This window comes from Haliaeetus albicilla, chromosome 8 (genome assembly GCF_947461875.1).
Source record: "Haliaeetus albicilla chromosome 8, bHalAlb1.1, whole genome shotgun sequence".
NCBI lineage: Eukaryota > Metazoa > Chordata > Aves > Accipitriformes > Accipitridae > Haliaeetus > Haliaeetus albicilla.
In genome coordinates this window covers 19,321,741-19,334,871 of record NC_091490.1, presented here as the reverse complement: position 1 = coordinate 19,334,871, position 13,131 = coordinate 19,321,741, and the positions used below count along the sequence as shown (strand labels likewise).

The window sequence follows — 13,131 nt, the reverse complement described above, 5'->3', positions numbered from 1 at the left end:
AAGCTTACTTTTTTGAGTTGCTAAGGCAGACATTAAAGCAGATACAGTGAACCCTGATAAAGAGGTCTTTGGGCCTGTGACCTATTCACTCTTATACAAGATCATACGTTTCCTACACAGTAAGTGCTGAATACCAAGCCTAAAAATAACTAACAAAAAAATGACACCACTAAACTGACAGGAAATGTAAAAACTTTCCAAATGAGAGCCATCAAACCTGATGAAACACAGACATGTTCCTGATATGATGTGCATTTGTAATGCCTTCTAGGTGTACGCAGTATAGCAGCATTGTCATGGGGTAGTTGTAATCTTTATGCCCCAAGGTAAATGTACATGGAACAGAACAATAGCTTGCTCAGAATCTACAGTGAAGTACTAGCTAAAAATAGAAATATATTTAACTTCCAAAATCAGAAGCAGATAGATATAAATTCAAGGTTTAAGTTTTGCTCAGAGTATCATACCTATTACTCAGTCTTCTATAAGCTTATCTTTTGGTAAGGTCTTGTCCCTTCTTTGCATATGTATCAGGTAAAAAGTTTTCCATCATGGTACAACACCAATGTACCTTCTATCCAGATTACATCATGCATTCTTATGAATTTGATATCAGACATGCTCTGATCACAATGGGTATTTTTTTCCTATTGCATACTTAGAAAAATGCATAGCTTTAACTCTGCATTAAAGGTTTTCCTCATTCTAAATTGTTGCTTTTACAAGTTGTATTGAACATAACTTCCCATTACAAGGTAAGTTAGGAAAAGTGAAGCATCACCTAAATAAACTCTACTGCACAATGAAGCTTCCAGGGAAAAGCTGCATGGGCTTCTGTGTGTTGGGGGCAATCAACATATTTATCCTGATTATCATGAAGGAACTACACAGCAATAAACTGAGTGCAGAGCTCCCTTTTGGTGTCTAACTACAGAAACAAAACAAAGGGAATAAACTCTGTTTTTTTTGAATGGAGTTGCTATGTGGCGGCCCTGGTAAGTCTTGCTTCAGCCTTAACTAGTGCTGGCATTTGCTGCAGACTGAGCACTGTCAGTTACAACTTTCTTCTCAAGTCTGTCAAAGGACAGTGGCCTATGAAGTGAGAACTATGCAATAAACTATATTATGGAATCATTAAGAATTACTAGTGGATTAGTTTTAAATTGCATTTTATGATCAGTTAGTGACAGAAGCAAGCCTAAACACACTCAGTCTAAACAACACAACTCTTAAATGAAATGACTACTAAAATAAAAAATAAAGTTTTTAGTTATTAAAATATATTTTAAAGTCCAAATTAGTAACAGTTAGAGGCTGTTTAAAAATAACTTTTACACAATTTCAAAAACCAACGCTTTTCTTAGAAGTAGCAAGATAAACAGTCTTTAGATCAGACATCTTTGTGTACTGTCGTCATCATTCTTAAGGATCATTGCTCCATGCATTGGGTCAACTGGAAAAATGTCAGCAGCAGTGTTCTTAACACACCAGTCTAATATGCTTCCACCCCCCCTAATTCCTGTAGACAAATTTTGGCTGAAAATTTCCAAAGCAAGAAAAAAACAAACCAATCCAAATTCCCTTCTACTGCTTTTAAACAGACAGTTTTCAGATGACCCATATTTTAACTAGTCTTCATGCATACCTTGAAACAACTGCTGTTATGGTCAACTTCTCCACAAGACTTCAAAATTCTTATTTACAGGAAGGAAATGAAAAAGCAGAAGTACAAGCAGTACAATTAATACTAAATTTCATTTTTCATCTAAAAAAAAGTTCCAACAATTGAAGGTGTTCTTTTGTTCTCTGTGCCACTATTTCAGATAGTAGGAGATGTTAAGATGATCACCTTATTCTGTGAGGAACAAAGGAGTGAGATCAGTAATGTTAATACACTAATTACTTAATTAAATACTATAATGCTATATTCATCAAATCTGTTGAATAAGATCAACATAAAGTATACTTGCTCTTAAATTTTTCAGCCTACCTAGAATGCAAAATCTAATCTTAGTAGTATGCAAAAAATACATAGCTTTTAGCTCAATTTTATATCACAAAGACTGAACACAACAATTTCATTTTAATAATTAAGAAACCCCGCTGAGACTTAGCCATTGTAGCCACACAGAAATTTTTTAAAATAAATTGTAGTAGAACTTGAATAAAAATTTCTCCCAAAATTGCAGTAAACCAACTATATATAAACCAGCTATATATTCGCAAAAGATTAAAGTGATAAGTAAGCAGCTGGCATTTACTGTAAGTGACAAAATGATGACACTCATTTCCATACCATATATATTTCTTTACTTTAAAATGTACTTTACACATTTTCTACTCTGGCTGATATGATCTGCAGTTACTGTGCATACTTACAAAATGCTGAAAATTAAAACCGTTGTTAACTGGCTTAGTTTTATGACATGCAAGATAGCTTAAAATTGACTGACCATTCAAGTAGGCAGTCCTTTCTAAATATTCTTGTTAAACTTTCCAGATCTTCATTTTTGAAATGCAGTTCTTCCAGCAACGTAGTCAGGAACTGTGTGTACATTGGGCTCGTCTGAGTATTCTTGAAAAGTGGAGTAACTTGTGACAATCTGGCAAAAAAACCCCAAAACATACTTGATACAGAAAAGTGACTTTTCAGTGTCAGATGTAAAAAAAGCAAAGCTTGTGAATTTGAACGACTGGATTGAAGAAAGGCAGTTTATAATGCCACACTTGATTCACTACAGTATGTAAGATTGTATGTATTATATACAGTATGATCTGTACCAAAATATGAATTTCTATTAAGATGTAGTGAAACTAAAAAAAAATCTAATTAGAAAAAAGAGCTAGTAGTTTGTATGCCTCTGATCAGTTGTATAATGTTATATAATGTAGACAAACAAAATTCAAAGTGCAAAATGTTACATAATTACACATAAGAAAGGAAAGATATCTGTCATTATTTTCTTCTTTACCAAAAAGCTTTTAAACATTCACACTGTAAAAGTTTTATATTTTACTCATACAAAGAACTATACAAGAGCTATAAAATTCTATCTTAAAGTAACCAAGAATAATATTTTAACTACAAATTATTAACAAGGCTCCTTGACAGAAGTTGTACTTAGTTGGTAAGCCGTACACTGTCAAGCTTCATAAAGACATTCAAGAGGGTTGGTCACTTGGACAATTCTCCCCCCGTTCTGCATGCCATAAAACACAAAGCAAATGTATTTTGCTTTAATCTGAGATTTCTCCAAACACATAGAAGCCTCTCATAGAGGCATTTTGGATTATTATTAATTTTACTTGACGCACACAGGCACGAGACATCAATTAAATTCTCAAACTGAGGGGCAATTGGAATAATCAGAGCAATTTGATTTCTTAGTTTTGACAGTCTATACCTTAAAGCAGTTTAAATTATACTTCTTGCACACTGAACTTTTTAAAAAATAGGCTTTAAGAAAGCCAGACAAAACTAGAACAAAGCTCATTTAATCTTGAGAAGTTTTTATATGGGATACTAATCTTCAGTTTTAAAGCTGATACTATAGCAAAGATTTACTATAGTGAAACTCTTTTCTGTTTTGGTAACAAAATTAAGTGCCTAAAGTCTCAAAGTGGCTGCAGTCTTAAGAGTGCTTCAGAAAAATAAGAGAATCAAAGGGGGAGTGAGGGGGAAGAAACTGTATTTCTGAATTCAGCTTATGAAGTTTAGCTTTAAAATTTAAACAATACTTGACTTATCAAAATTTGCTATTTAGCAACAACATTTTACAGAAAATCCTGCATCTGGGCCTGATTTTCTGAACTGCTGAGTAGATGGAGTTCATCCAGTTTCCACTGATTTTAAAAATAACAACGAATGGAAAGCTGAAAGTAGTTGCCAACTAGGAGAATAAAGTATATACATGAGAACAGACAATGGAAATAAATAGGGCATTAGTGCACATCGTGAAAGAGAATGTTATTAATCAGCTGAAATAATGGAAACTGCAAGGCATGCATTACTGTGTATTGCATTTAGTTCCAGAATCAACAAGAACAGCAACGGAAGGCATAATCTTCAAAGGATCCAAAACCAAACATGCATAGTGCTGCTCCTAAAATGCATTCCCCGGTTTGGAAGGAGCTATCACCATGCAGATCATCTACATATATAATATCTGTATGGAGATGAGGTGAAAAGTTGAGCTGTCGGTTTTCATTTGTGCTTTAATTTTATCTGAATCTATTTTTATCCTAAAGTCCTTTCTTTTTCTCATAATTCTATTGCAAAATATTGCAAAGGTAGTAATAGCTGAATTTACTTCCTAAGCATAAATATATATATAAAAAAATCTTTAATGAACAAAATCAAGTATTAAAACTTAAGCTGAATGTTAAGTAACTTCAACACCAAACGTTACTGACAAGATCGCTTAACAAGAACTCATATCCCAACAACAGTTACTTCATCTTGAATACTGTATTTAGATAAATAGTGCCATTGACACCATATACAAAAGAGTTATTTTAGACTATGTTTGTGAAATGATGTACTTTTAATAAGAAACTCAAGGTGGTCTACAGCTTCCTAAAAACCTCCCAGCTCAGAAAACCTTTACGTGAGTTACAACTGAGATCAATCACCCTGCAGTCATTGGTATTAAGACCATCTCCACTTATAGCTGCACATAAAAGAATATTTTAAATTAAGCAAAAATAGTGATAGAACACAAACAAAGGATCTTACAAGACATAGTAAATAGAGTCCCTTAATACAAAAATAAATTTACAAAAAAGTTTTATTAATAGACTTCTAATGAGTTAAATTATTCTCCATTTCTTTTTGGATTCCATTTCAGTGTGTACATTTAGCTAAATCTTTCAGCTACCAAACACTGATGCTTGGTGAGAAGGACTTTAAAAGATGCTCAAAGTAAGGACATAGTGTGGAAAGAAACAGACTTATGCACAAACTCTGCTATATAAACCCTCCCACAAAAGAGAAGGATTCACAGTTGGATTTGTGATTTTTGGACTGAGGCCGCTAGGTTTTGTAATGTACTTTATGACAGACAGGACTGAGTTGTTTCTTTCCCGGTGAGAGGTATAGCAGTTACTATTTAAACTGGGAAAACAGAGTGCCTCTGCCCAGGGTTGACGATCTGGAGGTTGATTTTTGCATTATGATGCTTTTATCAGCAGGGGAGCAGAGAAGGTGCTGATAGAGGATCAGAGTAACCATTTCAGAGTGTTAGTCTGGAGACAAGGACAGTGGGAGAAAGACCTGGAGATGCATTATTACCAGTCCTCAGTTTGCCTTTCTCAGGATTAAGTAGGTTATATATGAAAAAAGACTGGTGGCATAAACAGTCATGACTTCCTGAGTGCTGGTGCCAGGTGGCTGTAACACTGTGAAACACTCTCTTGGCAATGTTGTAGGTTTACATGCATTTTTAGCCGAATTTTCTTCCTCCTGCCTTGGGCTTAAGAGCACATTAATAAGAACATTATTTTTCCAAAAGAGCAGAAGACTTGTGCAGTTTTAAGTAATATTCTAAATCTAAAATCTTTACACCATGAAGCTCACATGTCAAGCAGTCTGGTTTTTTAATTTTTATTTCTTTTTTGGAACTGCAGTTTGTGATATTACATAGTTTCATGAATTACAAACATGTCCTAACTCTCAGACCCTGTTTAAGACACTCTGTTCAAAGAGTAGCTATTATAGCCCACACTAAGAAAGAAAAAGGTATTGCTATTGTCAGAGAAACTGCCAGGCACATTTTAGCTGGGGATCAATTTTTTTTCCTTATCTGAATTTTGTTTAAAAACTGGTTAAGCTACTAATTATCCGATAAGCAGGAGACTAAATCAAAAAGTAATTTCAGAGAGGCATGTGTAAGTTTCTAGCAATTAGTTAAAAACTGTGTCTAGATGGGACATGTGAAACATTTACAAATATATGTACAAACACTTTAATCTTGGAAAACTGTGTCCTTTCAGCATTTAAATGATGCTTTAACTTGTTGTTTGAGAAGCAGTTATCATCGAGTACTTTTCTACTTTTAAGTGCTGTTGGAACAGAAGCAGCGGCTTTTGTCTGCAAAAGGAGCGAGTGCAAGTTGCTAGTTTGGACTGAGTGGTAAGTTCCATGCTCTAAGTAACACTGGCCCAATGTATATTTGAGGCACTGGACAACAGAGCTTTAAGGGCTGTGCTCTCATCCTTGCATGAAATGCTAACTGAATTAAACCACAATTGTATGCAAATAAGCCAGAACAGTATTCAGAATCAGTATCTTCAAGTCACCGAAAGCTGCAGTGACCCTATCTCTGAAGAAACTACCGTGACTAATTCAATTTAATGATACACAGGATTTCAGTTCAAGGATCATGGAATTGCCTTGATGCTCTGCAGCATCTTGAAAAGACACAGAATGCAAATAGGAAATAGGATACGTGGGACCACAATCATAACAACTGGCTACTCCAACAATGAAAAGAAAAATATAAATTCTGCTTTTCTGTTACTTCTTTCACTTGTTGCAGCATTAGTATGGAACAAACTTCTATGAATAAAGTCAAATAAAAATAAGAAAAGCGAAAGGATTACGTGATTTTTAAAACAATCACCTACAGAAGCACACAAACATAAATGTTACTGTCCAAAGTTAAACACCCATGCTTCAAAGGCTTGCCTTCAGCACACCCGTTAAAAGGAAATGTTCATGCTCAGTTCATGGAAAAGTAGTACAGCATGTATCAGACTTCATGAAACAGTGCCGTTTCCTGCACACCCACTTACACCATATGGTAAACAGGTCTTTTTTTAAACTTTACAAAGTGTTAAAAATGTCAAACTATATCTGATTGATAAAATTCATATTTGCTGGCTATTCCACATGTGTTACACGTTCAAGGAAAAAAAAAAGTGAAATTCATGTGAAGACCAAGCTATTAAATGACATCTGGCTATTGCAAAATGTTTACATAGTTTCAGTCCTTCAACTCAAAATCCAATCTTTCTATGAATTAGTCGTCTTACAAAAACATTTGACAAGTATATTTAGGAGTTTAACCTAAATTAAAATATTTTTAGAAGTCAGTCATATTATGTGGAGTAAATTTCATTAATTGGTATGGTAGTGTGCATAACTTGGTTAAGGTATGCATAGATCTAAGAACAAGACAGCTGAATACATTCAGAAAAGATGATGGTGGAGTAATATTTTTATGTAGTTAAAAGCACTAATTGGCACTTCCTAGCCAAAGGTGTGAATATCCTTTCTAAAAAAACCCTAATTGTACAGTACCATCCTCCCCTCAGATACTGGACTTCAGGAAAACCTTTCTGGACTTTTTGTTTAAGATTAATTCTGTGATCCCCTTTGAAAAGAGTTAAAATTTTCAAAGCCACCACTGTGATGGCAGCCAGCTACAACTCTTTGAAATAGACGCCTGAAAACAGGGGCAGGAACACAACCACCTAAGAGTTGGGTTCCCTTCCATTCCCCAAACTTAGTCACTTAAAATTACACGAAAAGTGTTGAGAATTTGAGTGCCCATAAATTTACCCAATATCATGCAAAGCACTTGTATACTCATGAAGAAAAGCAGGCAAGGACTGGTTAGTGATCCAGTGCTCTTTTTGTGATCAAATGGCTGCGAAAGCAGAACAGCTTATCGAAGTCTCAGTGTTTAATTCAAAAGCAGGGAATACCACCATTGTGTGGGTCACAGAAAATGGAAATTAATTTGGAAGTCTGTCAAATTTCCATTCAAAACTCACACTTGCAAGACTATTATGAGTCAATTCCGGATTTGGAAAATCGAAGTCATGAATGCAAGACAGCCCATCTTTATGTACTTAGAAAAATTAAGTTACAAGGCCATAAAACCACAAGATTTTCAGCTTTCCCCACCCTCCACATGTTTTTTTTTGTAAACATTTGGGACAGTATTACCTAAATATCAAGTGTTTTTGAGATTTCCGAAGAGTATTAACATACTCTTCTTTCCAGCTCTGTAGCTACCATTTTGAGTTGAAATCATGAGGGAAATCATCTCTGATTGCTTCTACAAGGTATAAAGGATTGGAATGGTACTGCATGGATCAAAACAAGCCGTATGCAGCAATGTCAGCTGGCAAGTGGTAGGATAGGGACTGTTTTTCAAACTGACCCTGTAGAAGACGCTGTGAAAAGGCGCTCCACTGGGGAGTCCAGAACAAGCCCTTCTGCACTGGACAGCTAAGCTGAGCATATTGTACCACCTCTTGGACCAAAGGCAGGCTATAAGGCAGTACCAAAGAGGATGCCATTACTTAGACAGGAGCCCCTAAAGTTGTTTCAGTAATACAAGGTACTTTGAATTCATAAACAGCCCAGGACTCCTTCAGCAGCTATCTGCAGTAAACTTCCTACTCCTTGCATTTCAAGGAGAAGAGCAAGCACAAAACCTCATCCACAGATTTAAATAAACTTTTGAGCAGATTTATAAAAACTAAGTATCAGTATGATACTGCAGGTCATTCTCAGTAATAGTTCAACTCATTTAGTGTTAAAAATCCTCTAGAAATACACAAAGCCATGTTGAATGAACGAATGGGGACAACCATGCCATTATAATGTGTTCTACTTGCGTCAACACACAAGGACTGGGGTGTTTTGGTTTTGTGGTTTTTTTGGGTTTTTTTTTGTTTGTTTTTTTTTAAATACTTCAAATGTATTTGCACTACTCATGTTACAGATTTGATAGGTTGAGCAATGCAATAAAAATGTTATTAATCAGAAATGCCATTCTTTTAATATAGCAGTTTTATAGAATACAGTCTTAGATTCCATTTTAATTATGTTCCTATGAAGGAAGTCTCCAACACAACTGATTAAACAAAAGTAATTGTTTTGTTTAAGACAAATGGCTAGACTGAGTCAATACAACAAATGTTACAGATCAGCAATAAAACTCATTGAAATAGATGTGCATTGCAGCCCATAGACCATCTGCCTGTACGTACAACTGGAGTGTTGCCAATGTATCAATCACTTAATAACAGTGCCTCAGTTGATGGGGTGAACTGAAACTCTTGCTGCATTTATCTATTTCATGAACCCCTACCAAAAGGGGCTCAGACATTTTGACAGAGTAAGTCAAAGCATCACTGTAATTCTGAATGTTCTTCACAATATATTGACTGCTTGCTTATTTGAGGTAGAGTCCCCTCACTTACCAGTATACCACTGGATACAGTACACTTGTCTAGGGACAGCAATTTTGTTAGTAAAGTATCTTAAATCACAGCAGAGATTTCCACAGACCTTAAAGCATATTGCATCCATCAGGCAAAAGTCAGTATCGGACGGAGAGCTAATTTGAAGCACAACGTGAGTGTAGTTCTAAGTTAAAGAAAGATGCAACACCAGGGAGCTTAAAAAAATTATAACCTTTGGTATAATTAAGTGGTTACACAATCATACTGTTTTAACATACAGTCAGAAATTAGAAAACATCACAGCCTCAACTTAGCTAATTTAGCTGTTATGCTCACAGTTTTGGTTCAAAAACCCACTTGTTTCTTATAACTTCAGTTTGAGCACGATTTAAAAAGCTCAACATTTTAAAAAGAACCTTAAAAGCAAAAGACTGTCTCTAGAGTGAACATTTACCATTAGAACACATTAATATTTGACAGACGATCTTGAACTGGAAGCATCTAACTTAAAAACAAGATGCAGAAGTATTTAACTATATCTCTGGAATTAAGTCTTCTTTTAAATTAAACAATACTAATTGCTGAAAAAAAGTAATAACAATCAGTGTAATTTGCAACTGAAATTAAAGCAACCTCTAATTTGGGGCCCTTTGTTAGCATACCCTATTGGTCAGAGAGGGAAGTAGGTATTCAGGGGCAGTTTTCTTTAATCTCCCCAAATTTATTCCTATATTTTGCTTTCTTAATGAAAGATAAAACACTCTAAAGCCCACAGTGTTGAATCGTAGCAACTGACAGAAATAAACAGGCAATTTTCTTACTGGGGGAAAAAAACTACTTCTGGTCTAGTTTTAAATACAGCCTGAAGATCCTGTTCTCATCATAAAGACAAGAATTTTGTAGCTAAAGTGCAACTTATGTTTTATTTATTTAACTTCCTTTCATTATTGTGTACTGACTTGTCCACAGAACCCAGCACAGACACTTTAATCCTCTGATGGCAACAGAAACTAAATTATTCATCATTTAAAATTTTTGTCCACTACATTTAAATCAATGCTACAAACACTGATTCAAAATCAACGACTGGAATTCCTACATAATCCAAGTATACGGCAAAACTTAAGGTTCATTCAAAAGTTAACTCTGTTAGTTGTTTCCACTTACCTTCATTTGTTCCTATGCAGCTTCTACAAGTCTGTTCAAGAGAAATGTTCTCTTTGATACATGTTTATGTATAGACTTAAACAAAATACATATTTTTCTTCCTTTAAGTTCACCTTCCACACACACTCTTCATATAGTTGGTGTCCAGACATAAGTCACCTTCCATTCCCTTTTAATGGGGCCAAAATTTCACTTGTGGTGCAGCCAGATGGATACAACTAACAGTAAAAGGAAAGCATTCCTACAGTAACAAGGGTTTATCTAACCATTTGATAAAAGTGCTTACTAACAACTGAAAAAGAGACAACGGATTTGCTTACTCCTTCCTTCCCCCCACTCCCCCAATCAGTTATTTGTATCCAAATAGGCAACTGGCAATTCAGAAAACAATCCGAGGCGCACCTAAAGCTGTACCAGCCTGAACACCACTGCTTTCAAGGGCAGTGGTCAGGGAGTTGGGTCAGGCCTTTAGGAGCAGGCTGTGCAGCAGAGTTCCCTCGTGTCATACCATGCTCTCCTCGCATGGGCTTTGGAGGCCATGTGAGCATTTGCAAAATACTTTACTGGTTCTACTCTAACATACCATATGAGAATTCACGTTTTGTTTTTCTGTTAAGCTGCATAAGGAATTTTTTTGGAAAAGCACCCCTGTGTTTTAACTGTACTATGCAGGGGAGACATGTTGAGGCAACAGGCTTATAGCTACCTTATCAGGTACAGAAACTGTTTATTTAAAATGGATTTAATAAAATGCAAATGTTCTGGATCTTTCTATTTTTTTAAACCTAACGAACAAACTATTTGCATGAACAGCAGGATGTGTTGTTTATGCCACTTTTTTCCTCTCCCCTGAAAGTTAAGGATCGCTCCATCAGCTGCCAGCTGTTACTTCTAACAGCCAGCTGTATAACTTCAAAGGTCCTGCAACGAAAAGGTTTTATAATAATGTCACACTGATACAACAAGATACAGAAAAGGGAAAAAACTCAAGTAAATGCAGACTGTCCTCAAAATATTAACTTCTGGTAAGATAGATGACCTTTGACTTTTGATGAAGGACAAGTAAAACACTTTCTTATATATAAAAACATTCTATTTGCATCATTAGGTCAGTAATTAATTTTACAGGCAAAGTAAAAGTCTAATGCAAAGGACCACCCAAAATAAGTCTGAAAATACATAATGTGTTCAAAGAAACTATGGTGAGACATTTCATCAAATGGTGTAACAATTTAGTGTAGCCATTTATTGCTATTTGTGTCAGTTCTGAACATTAAATACTTGAAGACAACATACCTTAGAATGTACACTGTATATACGAATAACTGAAAAAAATAAATTAAAAATGCCTCAAAAATTAGATAAGCATCTGAAACTCTCAGTTCAAGTAACATACTATTTTACCACAACATATATAATACAAATCTTCTCAGCAAGTAACTAGAAAACGGCATTTCTCACTATGCCCATTTTTCAGCTCCCTGTGAGCGACCAGTAGCACATAAGCACAATAGCAACAATTTCTATTCAGCGGAGAGAAAATTTACAAGTCTATTGCTTTGTACAATTATTTTAACCTTTGCAATGCAAACATCAACACTGTTTCTTCTCATGCAGTATCACTCCTATGATGTTCCTTCTGAGCAAGTTTCCTGACCTTGTATATGCACACATAAAACAAAGTCAGTTCCCTCAGCAATTGTCCAGGAAAGGAACTACACATCTCAGAACATTCAGCAGGTGCAAAATGACATCACATTCTCTGCAAGCATTTGCTAGCATTATGCTGATCCTGTACCGCTAAGCAGTTGGCTTCGTTAAGTACTCGGGGATCACTGTTTTTAACCCAGGCTTAGCCTGTCTAATGAGACAAGACGGCCAACACTCTGGAAATACTTTGATGTTACAATGCCAGTGACAAAAATTCAGGGACCCATGACTCCTTTAAAGCTATAGTAATAGTACGTAATGGTTCCATTTGCCTCCTGTTATAGTGATATTTAGGAACCCTATTTTCAAACACTTACTTATTTTAAAATGACTACCAAGACTGTCATCAACACAAATACCACATAGGTCTGGCAAAAACCAATTACTTCAGCAATCATATGCAAAACAGAGTTTCCAGATTTCTTTAACAGGAGATTAGAAAAACCTCTAGCCAGACAAGAACACCAAAAGAAGCAGCAAAACCAGCTCAACAACATCTATGGTTTCTTATCCAGAGTACTCTTCATACAAAGTTTAGCTGGATCAGAGATTGTATTTCACCATTTTGTATTAATAGATATGACTGCAGGATGATTTTTTAAAAACCAAATGGAGTATGGTACTCACCTTTACATCACCATATTCCAAGTTATTAATACAACATTAGTTCACAGACATGAAGCATCAGAACTTCTGTAATACTGTGCGCCATTTAAAGCACTTATATTCATACAGGGATTTGTTCCAAAATGTTTCAATTTAGCTTACTTATTTGCATAAAGCCAAAGCAAAAAAAAGTTTACAATATAAACCCAGAAGAAATCACTATCAGCTGTTTCTCTCTAACAAATCAAAGTTTCTTAGGTACACATTTCAAGGACAGGCCTTGTTTAAAAAGCTCCATTTATTTGAAGTCTGTTTCCTGCTAACCAGCTGACAGATCAAAGGTATTTCTCAGTCCTACCATTTGTTCCCATTTTTCCCTCTTTTTCAACTTAATCAAAAATTTAAATTTAATAAATTAAAAATGTATTTTAAAATTGATCCTTTCATCCT

General features: G+C 35.2%; 1 protein-coding gene across 5 annotated transcripts in view; it reads right to left on the bottom strand.

Moving 5' to 3' along the window:
• Positions 1-1,260: 1,260 nt before the first annotated feature.
• RPAP2 (RNA polymerase II associated protein 2) overlaps positions 1,261-13,131 on the bottom strand; it is a 40,711-nt gene continuing 28,840 nt past the window's right edge. For all 5 annotated transcript variants that reach the window (XM_069789226.1, XM_069789229.1, XM_069789227.1 and 2 more), the window contains 2 exons: positions 2,454-2,603; positions 1,261-1,855 (listed from right to left, as the gene is read on the bottom strand). In XM_069789226.1, coding sequence (XP_069645327.1) covers position 1,855; positions 2,454-2,603 — 151 coding nt within the window. In that variant the 3' untranslated portion in view covers positions 1,261-1,854. The remainder of the gene's footprint in view (positions 1,856-2,453; positions 2,604-13,131) is intronic.